Here is a 19424-nt window from a genome sequence, read left to right on the forward strand (position 1 = left end):
CCTTCTCCCAACTGGTTTATGAGCTTCTCTCATTGTGTCTGGCAGAGTAGGAAATGATCAATAAATGTTGTGCACATGACTATCACTTAGTTTTCTACTTTTCAAATGTGAATAACCATGTATTTGTATATCCTTAAAGTGTTTTGGTTTTGTCTGTTTTTAATCTTTATAAATGGACTCAAACTATATATTTTATTTTTTTGACTTACCCTTGTTTTTGAGATGTACCCATTTTTATTACTCACTTTTCACTGCTGTATAGTATTTTATTATGTAAACTAGAGGACCGGTGCACAAAAATTTGTGCACTCGGTGGGAGGAGGGGCCCCTCAGCCCGGCCTGTGCCCTCTCGCAGTCTGGGACCCCTCGGGAGATAACGACCTGCTGGCTTAGGCCTGCTTCTGGGTGGCAGAGGGCAGGCCCAATCCCTAGGTGCAGCCCCTGGTCAGGCTCAGAGCAGGGCCGATTGGGGAGTTGGGGCGCCGCCCCTTGTCATGCACAGAGCAGGGCGGATCGGGAGGTTGCGATGCCACCCCTATTCACGCTCAGGGTAGGGCTGATTGGGGGGTTGGGGCACCGCCCCCTGTCACACTCAAGGCAGGGTCGATAGGGAGGTTGCGGCGCCACCCTGTCACACACAGAACAGGGCCCATCAGGGGGTTGAGGAGCTCTACCCTGTCACGCACAGAGCAGGGCTGATGGGGAGGTTATGGCTCTACCCCGTCACACACAGAGCAGGCCCATTGGGGGGGGGGGGGTTGGGGCGCCGCACCCTGTCACACACACAGCCGCAGGGCGATCAGGGGGTTGGGGAGCTCCCCCCTATCAGGCACAGAGCAGAGCTGATCAGGGGGTTGGGGCGCCTTCCCTTGTCACGAACAGAGCAGGGCGGATAGGGAGGTTGTGGCCCCGCCCGTCACAGAGCCGCAGGACGATCAGGGGGTTTGGGCGCTGCCCCCTGTCACGCTGATCCCAGTGCCGGGAGGCCTCACTGCTCTGCTGATCCCGGTGCTGGGAGGCATATTACCCTTTTACTATATAGGATAGAGGCCTGGTGCACGGGTGGGGGCTGGCTGGTTTGCCCTGAAGGGTGTCCTGGATCAGGGTGGGGGTCCCCACTGGGGTGCCTGGCCAGCCTGGGTGAGGGGATGATGGCTGTTTCCATCTGGTCACACCCACTTCAGGGTGGGGGTCCCCACTGGGGTGCCTGACCAGTCTGGGTGAGGGGCTGAGGGCCATTTTCAGGCTGGCGGGTGACTGAAGCTCCCAACAGCTCCTTTTTTCCTTTTTTTTTTTTTTATTCTGGGCCAGCTTTAGCTCTGAGGCTTGGCTCCAGCTATGAGACCTCGGCTGCTGAAAGCAGGTTTCTGGCCTTTGTTTACCTTCTGTATTTGAAACAATGTTGCGGTCCTGCTGGCTGAAGCCTGGCTGACTGAAAACAGGTTTCTGGGGTTTGGTTTAGCTTCTATATTTGTTACAATGTTTCTTTGAGTTGCAGCTGAGAGGCCGGCGAGGCAGTCGGGGAACCTGGCTTCCTCCATCACTGAAGCAGGCAAGCCTCCCTGTTAGCGTCAGCTGCCTGGCTGCCGGCCGCCATCTTGGTTGGCAGTTAATTTGCATATCTCAGTGATTAGCCAATGGGAAGGGTAGCGGCCGTATGGCTAATTACCATGTTTCTCTTTTATTAGATAGGATAACCCCTCAGGAGATCTTATTCAGTCTCATACCTTATAACTACTTCCAAATTTATATCCCTGCTTGTGACCTTTCATTTTGAGCTCTAGACTCCCACATTTACCTGTTTACTCAACATTTCTACTTTGATATGTAATAGGAATCTCAAATTTAATGGCCAAAATATATTCTTCATTTTCTACCTTCCCCTCCCAAGTTTGCTCCCTCTTCAGGCTTTCATATCTCCCATGACACCATTCACCCAGCTATGCCAGAACCCAAATCAAGACGGAAAACACATTTGGTTTTATGTGGAGGTATAAGCAGGAGGACAGACTGACTGAACTGGGGTAAACATGATGAGATATCACAAGAGAAAGTCACAGAAATGGACAGTGGCCAGAACCTGTAGGACTTGTAGACCATGGTAAAGAGTTCAGGGTCAGACTGAGTGTTATAGGAAGTCACTGAAGAATTTGGCAAGCAGGAGTTAAGATCGTGGTGGGAACTATAGCTGTAGCAGTAGAGATGGAGAAAAGATCAGCTGGAGATGGTAGAACTTGCTGATAGATTAGATGCAGGAGTGTGCAAAAAAAAACCCCACATTAACTCAAAGGTGTTATGTGATCTCCCTTCCCTTCTGGACCTATTAAGTGTATGAGATGCTACCATTCCATCTCCCGTGATTTTTGCCTATTCTTTCCTATTTTCTAACCATACATCTCTGTATCTCATTGTAGGTTAATTTTGTAAAATTAATCTCCCAGTTCACAAATTCTCTTCAGCTGTGCCTAATCTGCATTGATAACTATCACATTTCCAATTCCAATAACTTTTTCATTTTTAGATCTTTTCAAATTAATTTTTAATGTTTTATTTTTATATTGAATTATCTTAATCATTTTATGGTTTTTCAGATTATTCTAATTTGCAGTTAACGAACTAGCCCTCTTATTTGCTGACTTTTCTTCCTGTAGGTAGTATGTATATGTACATTTAATCTTAGAACCTTTACCCCTGTGGAATTCTACCAGAATCTATCTATATGTATTTGCTTCTGCTAGAGTCCCAGAGTTGATTTTGTTGTTTTGATTTGTGGTTTCACAGTATACACTCAGCCTAGACCCAGACCTTAAACTTAGTGGTGCAGGCCTGGGATTCTGACTTCTCATGGATAACTTTATTTCTGGGCTCCTGGATAGTTTTGCTAGTCCTGTTTGAATACATTAGCTCTTTGTGACTTTATGGAGGGGATTAAGTCATAGTTTCATTTTATACTGTAAGCCTGAAACCAAGTCTTTTGTCCTTACACAGATAATAGGATCTCAGCCCCTATATTCTTCAATAGAACTTCATTGGCTTGAGGGAATTTACCAGACTAAGAACCTTTTTTTGAATTGGGGGCAGTTTCTGTCTCCTAAGCGATAATGGCTGGTACTGATTTGTGTAAATAGTAAATAAACATTTTCTATTAATTGGCATAACTCAAGTTTTTGTTGGTTTTTTTTACATTGAGTGCTCTGGCACTTGATAATAGATTTTGCAGCAATCAGTTTCACTTTACAGCTCACTGACGCCAGCATAGATTCTGAAAAATTGAGGTCTTTTTTTAACGAGGGAGACGATTGTATTGGGATCTTTTGGAACGGATGTGATAGGATGCTTATTACTTTCATATAATTTCCATTCTACTTCTAGAGGCAAAATTGGGGAAACTATTAAGTGGTCACATTCTCAAACAGCTTCACTGAAGTATTTATTTTTGAATAAGCTTATATAATCATCTAAAGGAATAAAATTATACTATTCTGGGTCAATCAGTCCAACATCAGAGACTTTCACCCTTGTTACAATAAGCTCCTGTTGAAACACTAGAATCTTTTTTGACAAATATTTATGGATATGTTCATATAACAAAAATTATACACAGAACCCCAAATTTTAACATTTTTAGTTCTAAAAACTGCTTTTCCTATAATAAAAAAGGGGAGAGAAAAGTACAATGGATATCCATGAACCCAAACCCAGCTTAAAATATTAACATTCTTGCCCAGCTAGCATGGCTCAGTGGTTGAGCGTCAACCTATGAACCAGGACGTCACGGTTCAACTCACAGTCAGGGAACATGCCCAGACTGCAGGCTTGACCACCAGTGTGGGGCGTGCAGGAGGCAGCCAATCAATGATTCTCTCTCATTACTGATGTTTCTATCTCTCTCTTTCTCCCTATCTCTAAAAATCAAAAATATATATTTTTAAAAATTAACATTCTCCCATGCTTGTTTTGTTTCCCACATGAACACAGTTTAAGAAACATTACCATATCATTATCATAGCCACAAAATTAAGAGCTGTAAATTTCTTTTACTATCATTCACTACTGAGTTCACTCACTTCAATTCTCCTCATGTAGCCATTATTCTTAGGCTGCACTACTGACTCCTAGTCAGTCAGTTAATTGAGAATACTTAATTCTTACCTGTTTGTATTATTCTTTATTTGGAAAGCTGGAATGAGATTTAATTTTGTGTAACTCAAAAGGTTATTTTAAAATTTTGTTTAAACAACATGTCTACAAATTTGTGTGACTCCCCACCCCCTTCTCCCAGTATTACCCAGTAGGATTGGTATAGGAGCAGAGAAGGTGGGCCCTAGGATTGATCCATGTGTAGTTTCTCCAAACTGGTGTGATGGAAGGACAAATAGTTGAGGGAGTCAGGGTCCTAGTTAACTCGAGAGTGAACTTATGGGTCATCAATAATAAGATGGTGTTATGACTGAATGTTTGTGCCACCTTAAAATTTATTTTATTTGAAGCCATACCCCCCAGCTTGGCTGTATTTGGAGATGGGGCTTCTAAGGGAGCAGCTTAGGTTTAATGAGGTCTTAAGGGCAGGGGCCTGATCTGATAGGATTGGTGTCCTTATAAGAAGGCACACAAGAGAGCTCTCCCTCTCTCCACGCATATGCACTAAGGAAAGGCCATGTGAGGACATAGCCAGAAGGTGACTGTCCACAAGCCAGAAAGAGAGCTCTCACCAGAAACGGAATCAGCTGAAGCCTTGATATTTGACTTCTATCCTTCAGAACTGAAAAATTTCCCTTGTTTAAGCCACCGAGTCTATGGTATTTTGTTAGGGCAGCCCGAGCTAATACAGATGGGTAGGGAAGGAAGTGAAGGCAGGAAGGGTATAACAGAAGAGTGTGTGAGAGACCTTGAAGGGGCTGAAGAACAAGTAAGTGGTGCGCTGCAGGGAAAGGCAGTTGTGGTACAGAGTGACTGTTGGAATTTGCTATTGTTGAGGAACAGAAGCTCTAGAGAGTGATAGGCTCTAAAATTATCAATAAATGGCAGTAAAGGAAAAAAAAAAAAAAAATTTTTGTTTAAAAAATTTAATTGAGTTTAGAGAGAGGAAGTGAGATGGAGAGAGAGAGAGAAACTTCAATCAGCTGCCTCCCGCACAGGGTTCAAACCCACAACCTAGGTATGTGCCCTGACTGGAATAGAACCCACCACTTTTTGGTATATATAGGACAATGCTCTAACCAACTGAGCCATACTGCCAGGGCAAGGGTATTATTATTTTTTAAATATATTTTAATTTATTTCAGAGAGAGAGGGAGAGAGATATAGAAACATCAATGATGAGAATCATTGATTAGCTGCCTCTGCACGCCCCTTACTAGAGAATCAAGCCCGCAACCTGGGCATGTGCCCTTGACCATAATTGAACCCAGGACCCTTCAGTCTGCAGGCCGATGCTCTATCCACTGACCCAAACCAGATAGGGCGGCTTTAATGTTATAGTCACACTAAGTCTTCCTCTTACCTTTGACCCTTAGAGGCAATCACTATTATCATTATTCTGCCTGTGCTACTAGAAATATCCTACTCTTTTAAAATTTAAACTGCCTTGTCCAGCCGGAGTGGCTCAGTGGTAAGGATCAACCTATGAACCAGGAGATTGCAGTTTGGTTCCCCAGTTGGGGCACATGTCCGGGCTGCGGGCTTGATCCCCACTGTGGGGTGTATCGGAGACGGCTGATTGATGATTCTGTCATCAATGATGTTTTTATCTCCCTTCCTCTCTGAAATCAATAAAAAATATATTTAAAAAAAATTTAAACTGCCTACACATCTGACTTCAGCTTTGCCCTTCCAATTTGGAAACAACTTCAACATTTATGTTGTGAATTCTCTTCCTGTTTCTTTAATGATATATTGCTCCTTACATAGTCTTAGAAAAATATCAATTACTCTGAGCTATGCTCAATAGTTGGCTTATGGAAATAGTATATAAATACTTAAAAAAAATTCAACTCAGGTATGTACTGGCTCAGTTACCCAGTGCTATGTACAATGGGTGTCTTATATAGTTTCCTTTTTTTTTTTTTAAAATAAATATTTTATTGATTTTTACAGAGAGGAAGGGAGAGGGAGAGAGAGTTAGAAACATCGATCAGCTGCCTCCTGCACATCTCCCACTGGGGATGTGCCCGCAACCCAGGTACATGCCCTTGACCGGAATCGAACCTGGGACCCTTCAGTCCGCAGGCCAACGCTCTATCCACTGAGCCAAACCGGTTCCGGCTATATAGTTTCCTTTTGATTTTTTGCAATTTGAATGTAAATTCTAAACAATGAATCATTTAATTATTTGTATGTATGAACTAATCATTTTATTCTTTTGCTTTTTTTAAATAATCATTTTGTACAAATAATACACATAGTTGCATATATATTACAGTTTCAATCTTATTTATTACTCTTTTGTGGAATGCTAGGTTTAATGTTACAGTATGGTTGTCAAAGCTACTGAAATGTGACAAATGTCCAAGTGTAAAAGCTGCAGAACAATATAAGAAATGATTTTTAACAGAATGGTTATTTTACAGCTGAGGTCTGATGGTTTTTTAACCGATGCCTATGTGTATAACCAGCCACAAACCTTGGGGATGTTTATTACCTGTACATGTATATACAAATATGTCCCATCCATATATATATATATATATATGCACATAGGCATGTATTAATTTATGTGTGAAATTTATAAAATTATATACATACACATAAATGCACATCTATATACATATATCCACCCTCACCAGTGAGATCACTTTTCTAACACTAGTTAATCAACTTCAGGCCAGTTATTATTGCTGCCCAGTATAACTACATGATTTTAGTACCAATACCAAGCACCTTTTCAGATGCAGGACAGGTGTATGTCTGTGCATATAGGTATGTATGTCTGTGTATAGAAAGGAATTATTTCTTTTTATGCTTTAGTCATGCATTACTTCAATAAACAGTCTTATCACCATAGGTTTTAGAATTCTAAAGAGCGTAAAATTTACTTCTGGAAAACTGTATATGTTCATAGTTACAAAAAATATATTATATATATATATATATATGATTGAAACCTATTGTGTACATATGTTCTCCGAATTGGCTATATTCTAGCCATTAGATAAATTAAAAACAAACACCCTCTTAATAGGATGTTATTATGATAGCCTTAAATAGCCCATTACCTGTATTTAGAATAGTTGATATATTTTAAAAGGTGACAAAATGACGTTAAAGATTTGAAAAACACTATGCATCGGCATTAAATATACAAAGGTTTCACCAAGGGCATGGTTCAATTCATTGTCTAAGATTTTCATATTCTAAAAGTGACCAATAGTATAGTCATTATTTTTAAAATTATGGCTCATTGAGGCTTTTATGAAAAAAAGCCGTTTTTAAAAACAAGTTCTATTTAAACGAAAAAATGTACATGAACACTAAAGTACTTTTGGATATTTATTCTGTACAAAGTGTCTATGTAAAATAGGAGGCTCGTTCCCAGTAAGAACACCTCATGGTAGCACATGTAAACCTGGTTTGGTTCCTCTGCTCTGCAGCTATTCAGCATGTAAAATTTATACCATTTCACATTAACATTTAAATTTAATACAGTGCAAATATTTGAGAATAACTTGTTCCCCCCAGTGAAACAAGAGCCAGCATTATGCTGAATATTCTTCAGATCTATTTACACACTGAGCTAAAAGTTCACCATAAACTTTGAAATTTGCTGAATATCAGCAGAAATGTAACCGAACTAGCAGCAATTGCATTAACAATATTTGATAGTTACTTGAGAGAATGCATAAAATTTTCCAGGCTGTACTCTGAGTCATATTGCTCTTGATCCCAAAGATCACTCAGGTTTTCGAGAATTGATTTCATACTTGCTTTTCCAGAAGTAGAGGTGTCAGCTTTTTCTGCTTTGCCATCCTTAAGAAAAATTGGCAAAAAGATCATTAACTTCAAAAATTAGATTTTCCTTTAAAATACCATACTTGTTTCTAACATTGCTCTTTTTTTTTTTTAATATATATTTTATTGATTTTTTACAGAGAGGAAGGGAGAGAGATAGAGAGTTAGAAATATCGATGAGAGAGAAACATCGACCAGCTGCCTCCTGCACACTCCCTACTGGGGATGTGCCCGCAACCCAGGTACATGCCCTTGACCGGAATCGAACCTGGGACCTTTCAGTCCGCAGGCCGACGCTCTATCCACTGAGCCAAACCGGTTTTGGCTTGTTTCTAACATTGCTCTTATTCAACAGAGTTAAAAAATAGTTCAAGTGATGATAAGTTCATCTCATTAGATAGCTTATTCTATTTTCCCACAGGCCTAATTTGGCATTTTAAGATTACAGAATTATAAGAACATTACACAGGACACAGTTAATTGTGTCACAATGGCTTTGTCATTCTCTCTCCCAGACATATAGTTAAATAATCAGCTTTTTACCCAAACCATTCAAGAAGAAGTTGTAGGTATTATGCCCCTTTATCCCTAGATAGAAATAAGCATGTATTCCTAAGAACAAGGACATCCTGTTAACATAACTGAAATACAAAGATCAAATTAAGAAAATTTAATACAAAACGATTTAATATAGTCCATATTCAAATCTTCCCAACTGTCCCAATAGGATCCTTTATAGCAATAGTTCTTGCTTCCCTGGAACATCCCCAAGTCCAGTTCTCCTTGCTAAAAGTCACACATAAAAGTTATTTGAAGGCAGCAATCCATATTTCTTTCAGCTTTCCTTTTTCTATGTTACACATGTCTTGTTTTTAACCTTACCTTATATGATATGATTAAAGAACCTTCTTCCATTCTGGTAATCTTTTGGGGACTTACTGTTTAAAATGCAGCACCCAGAACCAGACATAATATTTAAATATGGCTGAACCACACAGTACAGTGGAACTACTTTCTCTCAGATTTGGATATTACAATTCTGTTATTACACCTAGTTTAATTACATTATCTAAGGCCAATTCTCACTATAATTTATACTGGTTGTACAGCTGACTTTCTAAACCTAGGCAGGACTATAACTCCAGCCATATTAGTTTTACATTAGATTGACCAGTATTTCCAGATGGTGCATCCTTTGATTATGGATATTAGTTCCATCACCCATAATAACAATAATGGCTACTATGTACTGAGAATCTATACTAGATACTCTTTCTAAGTGCTTACTTATATTAACTTCATAACCATGTAATAATATAGGCATTGTTATTCTCCGAAGGGTGTGGAACCTCAAAGAAATTAACTTGCCTAAGATCACCAAGAGGCAGGGCAAGAAACACAGACCCAGGTTTAGCTGGCTTCAGTGACAGATGTCCGTTAGCAGGAAAGGACTAAGGAAAGAAATCTTGGGGCAAGACACTGGAGACATTAATCAAAACTTCAAGAATCCTGGAGTTTTATCTGGACGTCAAAAATTTCCTCAAAAAATTGTCTAGTTGATACTATTGATACTAAAGTGAATGCCTTTTGCTAGTTCCTTCAATACTTTTACCAAGCAACCCTAGGAAGTCTGCATGCATTAAAGATAGGGAAAATTGGCCCTAACCGGTTTTCTCAGTGATTAGAGCACTGGCCCGCGGACTGAAGGGTAACAGGTTCGATTCCAGTAAAGGGTAAGTATCTCGGTTGCAGACGGCAACCAATCAATCAATCTGTCTCTCTCACATCGATGTTTCCCCCCCTCCTTGCCTCTCTAAAAAAAAAAAAAAAAAATCATCAATGGAAAAAATATCCTATTAACAACAACAAAAAAGCAAATTGTGTTAAGTTCTTTACCTTATCAAGTGTGAATAGATCGAGAAGTTGATCTGTTCCCATACTCTGCAAACTAGAATTCTCTTGGCTAATAACTGTATTTGCTATGTTCATCTTGAATTTCTGCAAACCCATTATTTTCTCCTCCAATGTTCCTCTGGTTATCAATCGGTACACATTGACCACACGTTTCTGAGTAAGAAAAAGAGGTTAAGCACAAATAAACTGATTGGTTTGAGGTAAACCAAGTCAAGGGCTTGCATATTTAACTACTATCTAATTATGGTGGGGTTATCTGGCCCCATGAGTTTAAAATGTTTGCACAGAATATTAGTGATGGATAGTGTCCCAGTTTTCTTAGCCTAAGCTACCTCATTTAATGCATGAGGAACTGGTGCCACAGAATTCAGCTACTTGCCTAAGGTCAAACATTTGTTAACACTTGGAGTGGGGGAAACGAGTTAAGTCGGCTCGCGTGAATTGCGCGTACTCCGCGGGAGCCGTCTTAACTCGGTTCATATAGATTTGCGGTGGAGTGCGGGAAACGTGTAAACTCGGGCCGATTGTAACTGCGTATTACCAAATATTTGTTTGTTTGCCGTTCACAAAGATACCTACCTGCGTATGCGAACCGTTTCATACCCATTGGGGTAATAGGTATCATAAAAATCCCTGATTTTGCGCGGGAAACCTAAATAATTGCCCGCGCCATCTTATATTTTGGCGGGAAATTCACCCCACACCGGAGTGTTAATATCAGGTGTAGAAACTTAAGCCAATTCCTGTCTTTTTTGAGAATTATTTTTCCCAGTTCACAAGTTAACACCTGTGAGTGGTGACTCTTTACCTGCCCAATGCGATGGGCCCGGTCCATGGCTTGTAGATCGCGCATGGGATTCCAATCATGCTCCACAAATACCACTGTGTCAGCGCCTGTTAAGTTAAGCCCCAGGCCACCAACGTGAGTTGTAAGTAAGAGAACATCAATGGATGGATCATTGTTAAACCTAAAAGTATAGATATTTTAAAATAAAATTAGTACATTTCTAATGTACCCATATAACAAAAATTAGACTATTTAATAAAAATTAAGAACACAAATGAGAATACTTCTTTACAACTCCATAATATAGACACTTCTGTGACTACTTGAGATCAAACTATTCTCTCTTAGTATTTAGGGTAGGGCAAAAGTAGGCTTACAGTTTGTATGAAAATAATACAAGAATAAATGGTTTCACATACTCTGACTATAAACCTACTTCTGCCCCACCCTGTACATAACATCTTTAGTAGTAGAAAGAATGGAAGTCAGAAACTTTACAAACAGAAATAAGTCCAACTGGATTATATTTTAGAGTATCAGATAAAGACTAAATTGAAAAAATGTAACTAAACACTAATTCTAATTAAGGCAAAACTCAACTATCAACCTTTAATGTAGAGAAACAGAAGATAATGGGGGAAAAGGCTAGATCAGTCGGGGAAGGTAGAGGGTAAGGGTATTGAGGGTTGCTGCTATTGTACTGGTCCTAGAATCTATATATATAAAAGGCTAATATGCAAAGTGTCCCCTCAGGAGTTCAATCCCTCACTATGATGTGTGCTGACCACCGGGGGCGGCGCAGAACAAAGGAAGGCTCAAGTCGGCCCTGATTGCCCGCCAGGCCTAGGGACCCTACCCATGCACAAATTTCTTGCACTAGGCCTCCAGTATATTGATAAAGGACATCTAATAACTTCTAGGAAAAAGAAAAACTAACATTATTACCAAGCTCCCATTTATTAGATTTCACTATGATTCAAGCAATGGGGCTTTGTGCTTTATATGCACTATGTTACTTCAATGTTATAACAACTCTATGAAGATATTATCATTTGTCCTTATTTTAGGGAAACTCAAGCTCTGTGGAAGATAATCATGCCCAAGAGAACACTTCCTAAATAGCAGTCAGGAGTCAAACCTGGGCCTGTCTCCAAAGCTTGATCATGGGTCTCTAACTGTATCCTGCTTAACAATCTCTTGAGGGTGCTTGTTAAAAATGCTTACTCTTAAAGTTACAAGTCTGGGACAGAACCTAGGACTCTATGATTTCTAAAGCAGAGGGTGCAGGCCACACTTAGGAAACACTGCATTCATTGATTTTGCTTCCTAGCTGGGCCAGCGTCCAACTTGTTCTGAGCAGAGGCACAGAGATGAAGATACAGATCTCAGCCACAGTTTTGCTTCTTCCCACCCCAACTCTCCCCCAAAAGGTGAGGTAAAATGTTATCTCTATTTTTTGTTGATGCCTTAATTTTCTTTCATACCCTTCAAAGTGCTATCCTAATAAAGCCACACTTTTTTAGCTAAACAAACTATTTATTCAATGATATTTCTGTAGTTCTATTTTTTTGGTTTTTAGAAAAATCTTTTTTTCTCTAATTTGTTTTTTAGTTCTATATTTTTAAAGAAAATACTTCATGAGGCAAATTCCTATGTAAGAAATAATACACTGACTATAGCCATGATTTATAGGAGTTTTAGAAGCCACTTACCGTGAAACAATGGCATGCCTCTGACCAGGAGGTATGCTTCCATCTAATCTCAGGTAAGTGACAGAGGGTAAGTGAGGCTTGAGAAGATCATGTTCTACTATATCAAGCATGCTTTTCAGCTGACAGAAGATCAGGATCCTGTGCTGGGCCACAACAGACTCTGTGCCACTCTCTGAAGTGCTGCCATTTCCCAAACCGCAATCCAACAGCAACTAGAAAAATATCAGTTGTCACACAGGCATTCAATAAAAGTAGGCAACCAACAGTTTTTCAAGCTATACCTCATATAAAATGGTTCCTAGATTATTTATTATGGTTATAATAAATAATGGCCCCAAATTATAAATGATACTCAAAATCTGGTCTGATATAAAATACAGTGAAACTATGATGCCCTCATTTTGGCCATTACACTGCTTTAACCACCAAGATCATATTAGCTTTATTTACTGGCAACTAATTCATATAGTAGGTTTGTAGTGAACTTACCATCAAATCAAATTCAACTATGTTTGCCAAGTCTGACAGAATCTATATTTAAGTGTTTTTCTTTTAAAAATTGACTGTGCTTATCACCTTTAATTGTTACCTGGAGTTTCAATTCATTCCATTCTACTGAAATTTTAAAATTCTGGCTCTAGCAATATTAGATACGTCTGGCACTATTATCTGCTGATAAACATTTCTTTACTTCTATTGCCAGATTTTTAAAACGCAAATAAGATTTCTCCTCTACTTCAGAGAACAGACATATTTTAAAAGAAAGCAAGCTAGTTCTCTCCTGAGATAGAACCTTTACTCTGAATCTCTAAAAAGAAGGGTTCTAGAACAGCCCTCCATAAGAATAGCCAGGAATAATCTGGGCCTAAGTTGCAGAGTTCCTAAATTTAATTCCAGACACTTCAGTGTGACAAGAGGCACTCTAAATCGAGAGATTAGTTTAAGTAATAACTGCAGGTAAAAAAGTAATGTACAAAAATATAAACTAAAAATAATTTAAAGCCTGTAGTATAATTAAAATGTGGATGAAATTCAATTTTTATTTGAAAATAGGAACTTAAAAGCAGCAAGAGAAAAGTGACTTGTCATGCAAAAGGGATCCTCAATTAAGATTAACCCCTGATTTCTCATCAGAAACCATTATCAAGAAAGTGAAAAACAATGAAATAAAGAATGGAAGTATTTGCAAATCATATCTGGTAAGGGCTTAATATTTACAATAAAAAACAATCCCTAAAACTCAACCAAAAGATAAACAATCAAATTAAAAAATGGTCAAAGGATTTAAACAGCATTTCTCCAAAGTTATATAAATATCCAATAACCACATGAAAAGATGCTCAACGTTATTACTCATTAGGGATAGCAAATCAACAATGACATGCCACTTCATGTCTACTGGGATGGCTATACTAAAAAAAATTGAAAATAATTGTTGGGGAGGATATGCAGAAATTATAACCTTGGTACATAGCTGGTGGGAATGCAAATGATGCTGCCACAATGGAAAACAATTTGGCAGCTATTAAAAAGTTAAACGTAGAATTGTTATATGACCCAGCCAGCAATTCCACTCCTATGTCTATATCCAAAAAAAACTGGAGAGAGAGAGACAAATACTTATAAGCCAATGTTCACTGCAGCATTATTCACAATAGCCAAAAGGTAGAAACAACTCAAATATCCCATCAACACATGACTGGATAAACAATATCTGGTGTAAACATAACAGTAATAATGGAATATCATTTAACCATAAAGTTGAAGTACCAATACATGCTACAACATGAATGAACCTTGAAAATAAGTGAAATAAGTCAATATTATGATTCTACTTACATGAAATATTTAGAACATGCAAATTCATAAGACACAAAGTATATTAGAGGTTACCCAGTGTTGGGGAAAAAGGAGAATGGGAAGTTATTACTCAGTGGGTACAGAAATATTTTGTAAATAGTGGTGCCAATTGCACAATACTGTGAATGTAAGTAATGTCATAGAATTATATACCTAAAAATAGAATGGCATATTTAATGCTTTATGTATTTTACCCCAATTTTTTAAAAAGCTGTACCAAAATTAACCAAATTAAAAATAAAAATGGTAAATATATCAGTAATCTATTAGAAATGCAAATTTACCTAGTGTTATAGATCAGGAATGTTCAACACACATCTAACCCTTAAAAGACCTACTTACTTGTTTCAAAGCTGAGAGTTTAGGGGCATGTTGAATATCATGAAGTGAAGAGTTCTGAATGGCCAGTTTTTCAGTAGTACTCTTGAACTCAGGATGTTGAGGTGTTAAGACTAATGCTGGATGGTTGCACAGTTTACGTAAGTACTGTAACGCCTTTAAAAGAGGAAAAAGTATATCCTATATAATAAAAGCATAATATGCAAATCAACTGAACTGTGGAATGACTGGCTGGCGGGGCGGGGGGGGGAGGGGAGGGTGTTGCCGAACAGGCAGTGCCAGCCAGTCAAGGCAACACCAGTGGGACATCCCCCGAGGGCTCCTGGACTACGAGAGGGTGCAGGCCAGGCTGAGGGACTTCCCTGAGTGCGCAAATTTCGTGCACTGGGCCTCTAGTATATCTATAATAATAAAAGTGTAATCTGCTAATTAGGCCAGATGTCCTTCCAGACGACGCCGGGGCTGCAAGGAAAGCCTGGGTCCCAGGTGCCAGAGGGAAGCTGGTGCCAGCAGCCAGGGGAAGGAAGGCCTACTCTTGCACGAATTTCGTGCATCGGGCCGTGTGTGTGTGTGTGTGACAAGATCACTTCACATGTCACAAATGTTTGCACTTTAGTATCTTTTCCTACTGTCTAGAATGCCCTTCTCTCTCTTTTGACTACCTTTACTCCTTCCAGAATCAGTTCAAATCTCATCTGTGATGCCTTCATCTATGTTTCTTGTGCAGTTTGTATTTTTTAGAGCATTTATAGCTTGTATCAATCATACTGTTTGTTTGTATCCCCCACTAGACAATGAGCTTCTTATGGCAGAAAGAGGTTTATTCATTAGCTCCTATACCTAACCGTTTCCCACCCAAATGCCTCATAATGCTTACAGATGCTTCTGGCACCAGGCATCATTTTCCAAAGAAGGGTTACTCAAACATCAGTGTGTATAAAATGTCTTGAAGACCTAATAAATCTGCAGATCTTTCCCCTCTATATAGTATTCTGGTTTAGTAGGTCTGTGGTGGGGGTTGTGGAGCTAGGTGGTTATTTCAAGTGGTTGTGTTTAAGAATCAGAACCCTATAGGATCTCTTTTTTCTTTACTCTAATTCAGCCGCAACCTTTCTCTTTTGCCTTTTGCTTGGGCTATTATTTGTGTCTCACCCTTTGCCCTGGAGATTTGTATTAGCAAGCTTCACTGACAAGGCACAGAGATGACTGGGCACTATGATAGAAACTGAGAGAGTTATTAGCCTTTACAACTACCTTTTTCCTCTTCTATCTTTAAAAATGCTTGCAGCATTTAATTTATTGGTGGCAAAGGGGTTTGGAAGGTTTTCTATAGTATATTTCAAAAGGGAAAACGAGTTGGCACTTTCCGTGTCTTTTTCTTTTGCTACCCCCGTGAGCACAGTAGGCATGATGTCTCAGGACTTCTGTAGTTTTTGTATCCTCTGCCCAGAATTGCTTCCCCTTACATAACTGCCATGCCTCAATCCTCCTTCAGATCTCTGCTAAAATGTCACTTTCTCAGTGAGGCCATATCTGATCCCTCAATTAAAAATCACAACCTATCCTGACTCCTATATTGCATAACCCCACACTCTGCTTTTTCTCTTACATGCGTTTTATGTATTCATTTTTCATATTTACAAGGGAGGCAGTCTGTTTTGCTCACTGCTTTAATTAATCCCTGTGCCTAGAAAAATTACTGCCTTGTGGTAGGTGTCCCAGTATTTTTTATTTTTATTTTTATTTTTGTCCCAGTATTTTTTAAATGGAAAGCAAAAGATTCTCTATTCTAAAACCCCTTTAAATATATAATAAACAATGTAGATTGCATTTTACGTTTAATTTTAATATTAAACTACTTAATACGAAAATAGCCGAAACCGGTTTGGCTCAGTGGATAGAGCGTCGGCCTGTGGACTGAAAGGTCCCAGGTTCGGTTCCGGTTGGGGGCATGTACCTGGGTTGCGGGCACATCCCCAGTAGGAGAAAAGCAGGAGGCAGCTGATCGATGTTTCTCTCTCATCGATGTTTCTAACTCTCTGTCTCTCTCCCTTCCTCTCTATTTAAAAAAAAAAAAGAAGAAAATAATTGGCACTTTTCCCTATTTCCAAGAATGTATACACAATATTTAAAAAATTTAAATAAACCCACATTTCAGTGTTCCATGTAAAATCTGCATTGAAGAACATACTTAGGCAACATTTAAAAAGTAGACTGTAATCTATACCTGGAATACATGGCCTGTAGCTTTAAGCTTTGGTTTTTCAGTTTCTTCAGAAAGTGCAGCTGAAGAAACTGTTTCATCAACATCACACTTGGCACGAGACTTAGCAAAGTCCTCATAGAGCTGGACCTGTAAAATTTCCCCCACAAACAAATATACTTATTTTCAATTGTTGAAAAAATAACTAAGATAGCAAAGGCCAATAAGAGCAGTAATTTAAATCAACTCTCATTAAATTATGATACCTGTACTTTGCTACTGATTAGATAATCCATCTTGGTAAATTCCTTTAAAATTACATTTAGAAAACAAGTATAACACATTAAGTTGGGCTGCTAAAATATTAAAATAGTCAAATAGTCCTAGACTTAATTTTTCCACTCTGTTCAGAAGATAAATATAATACCACTAAAAAAGAATCTGAACTCTTACAAGTAAATTAGAAAATCTCCCTTAAGTGAAGTTATGTGATCAAGACTAAAGGTACATTCCAAGAGACCAACTTTTAAAAGAATATTGCTGCCTAAAAGGCAAGTCTAAAATATTACCTTGGGGTTTGGGTTCTGCTTGTACATGCTAAAACAATGCAAAAGGGAAGAAAATCTAGAGGGCTAAATAAAGCCAAATGTCACTTCCTTCCCCAGCTCCCTGCCTCCAGTCTACTTAGTGTATTTTATACTGATATTTTAATACCATCACTGGTATATCATTACAGCCTTTTTTCACGTGGCACCTTTTCTTTATTGTATTTTACAAAATCTTCATCCCATTACCCATACAAAATTTAAGAAACATTAACCCTATTTTTACAAACAAGGAATGGAGGTCCAGAGAAATAGGGTAGATAATATAAATGATCACAGAATTATTAGCATCTAAACTCTAGCTGCATAAATATATACTAACAGGCTGTCTTACATACAGGGGAAAGAAGGTAAGTTTGTAGGGTGAGTCTATATATCTTATTCATTTGATCAACTCATACTACTGAAATAGATTAATGAATAGTAACCTAGAACATAAAGTACATATTCAAACAAAAAATTCTGATTATAGGCCATGTCTTATTAAGTGTCTTCGTAAGACATGGCCTGTAAGGGGCAATTTACCCTTATAAAATACTACACAAGGAAAGGCATACAGTACATTCCTTTGATAATGGTCTCTATGTACAAAATCAGACCTGCACAGAAGTCAAAATTTATTTCAGAAATTTACTGGTAATGCAATAATACTTTAAAAGGGATGTGATCCCCACTTCCCAAAGTTTGAAACTCAATCCTGATATATGTTAGCTATACAACCTTGAGCAAGTTGCTTAACTTTCTGAGCTTCGGTTTCCTTATTTGTAAAAATGAGGACTGACGTAAGATACCTATAATGTTATATATGTGAGGATAAGACACTATAGGCAGATTTTTGGCCCTTATAAACATTTCTTCATCAGTTTAACCTTTTCAATTAACTAGACGTATGAGAAAGCAACTATGATACTGAATTTTGCATGTTAATGCAAAATGCACTTATCCAAATATATCCACATATATAAACAGATTCACTTAGTGTCTTATCTACACCTATTTAAAACAGAATATTTTTCAAGTTTAGGAAAGTAGAAGCTAGATTAGAGTGATAAAGCCAAAGGCTATTCCCCTTTTGTGGCTTATTCAAAGCATTCCACTAATAAATATATCACCAACAACCACAATCACCAGATTCCTAACCTGGAGAAGACTGAGAGTACAATAATAGTCTTGAATAATTTTGGGTGGAAGGTCTTGCAAAACATCTTCTTTCATTCTTCTCAAAAGAAATGGTAGGACTTGGCGGTGTAGTGCATCCATTGCAAGGACACCTGTTAATAATAAGAGAAAATGGCTCAAAAAAAGAATAAATTATATTCACTTGCACAGAAAATATAATTATCTCTTTTTCATACCTGCTTCTTGTTCTCGACTAGAGCTTCGAGCATCCCTACTTGCTAATATAGGTTTACCATATCGAGCAGCAAACTGGCGTTCAGTCCCCAAAAATCCTGGCATGAGGAAATCAAATAATGACCACAGCTCCAAAACATTGTTCTGAATATAAGAAAGGAATATATTTGAGTTTGTACTGAGATGATTTACTTACACTTAAAAATTGAATCATTAATTTAAAAAAAGCCCATTATGATGATATAGATGAGATATCACATTTTTAGGTATATGGTATAAGTCTATATTTAAACGTGTAATATTCAAGTCAGCATCCTTGGAGAAAATACTCTGTCTTATTTGGGGGGAGGAGGGGAGATTTTCAAGTTTCCTCCACCAGATAAGTCTTGGTCTATAGTATTAAGTCCTACTGGTGGCATAAAGTAGTAAATAAAAGAGCAAAAGGATGAATGTGTTTCTGATTCTTTTAACTTTGACACTCATATTGACAGCAATATTTAAGGAATCTGGCCTACATCACCATTTCTTCAACAAAGGAAAAACCTAAAGAGTTTGGTAATAGGTCAAGTCTGCCCAGTATTTAAGGTTCACAAAGAGCTGGCACAAGTTCTTTCCAATTCTGAAGTTTCATGAAAAAAATAAATAAATCACGTTTTCATTTTGGATTCTTTCCCAAAATGTGTGTATCCTAAGGTACCATTTTA

General features: G+C 38.3%; 1 protein-coding gene across 1 annotated transcript in view; it reads right to left on the bottom strand.

Moving 5' to 3' along the window:
• Positions 1 to 1056: 1056 nt before the first annotated feature.
• BTAF1 (B-TFIID TATA-box binding protein associated factor 1) overlaps positions 1057 to 19424 on the bottom strand; it is a 107499-nt gene continuing 89131 nt past the window's right edge. Inside the window, exons 31-38 of the mRNA XM_070432712.1 lie at positions 18723 to 18864; positions 18508 to 18638; positions 16787 to 16912; positions 14563 to 14715; positions 12361 to 12572; positions 10670 to 10829; positions 9844 to 10014; positions 1057 to 7965 (exon numbers count right to left, since the gene is read on the bottom strand). Coding sequence (XP_070288813.1) covers positions 7822 to 7965; positions 9844 to 10014; positions 10670 to 10829; positions 12361 to 12572; positions 14563 to 14715; positions 16787 to 16912; positions 18508 to 18638; positions 18723 to 18864 — 1239 coding nt within the window. The 3' untranslated portion in view covers positions 1057 to 7821. The remainder of the gene's footprint in view (positions 7966 to 9843; positions 10015 to 10669; positions 10830 to 12360; positions 12573 to 14562; positions 14716 to 16786; positions 16913 to 18507; positions 18639 to 18722; positions 18865 to 19424) is intronic.

This window comes from Myotis yumanensis, unplaced genomic scaffold, assembly GCF_028538775.1.
Source record: "Myotis yumanensis isolate MYYU_CA2020_CCGP unplaced genomic scaffold, mMyoYum1.0.hap1 SCAF_13, whole genome shotgun sequence".
Classification (NCBI taxonomy): Eukaryota; Metazoa; Chordata; class Mammalia; order Chiroptera; family Vespertilionidae; genus Myotis; species Myotis yumanensis.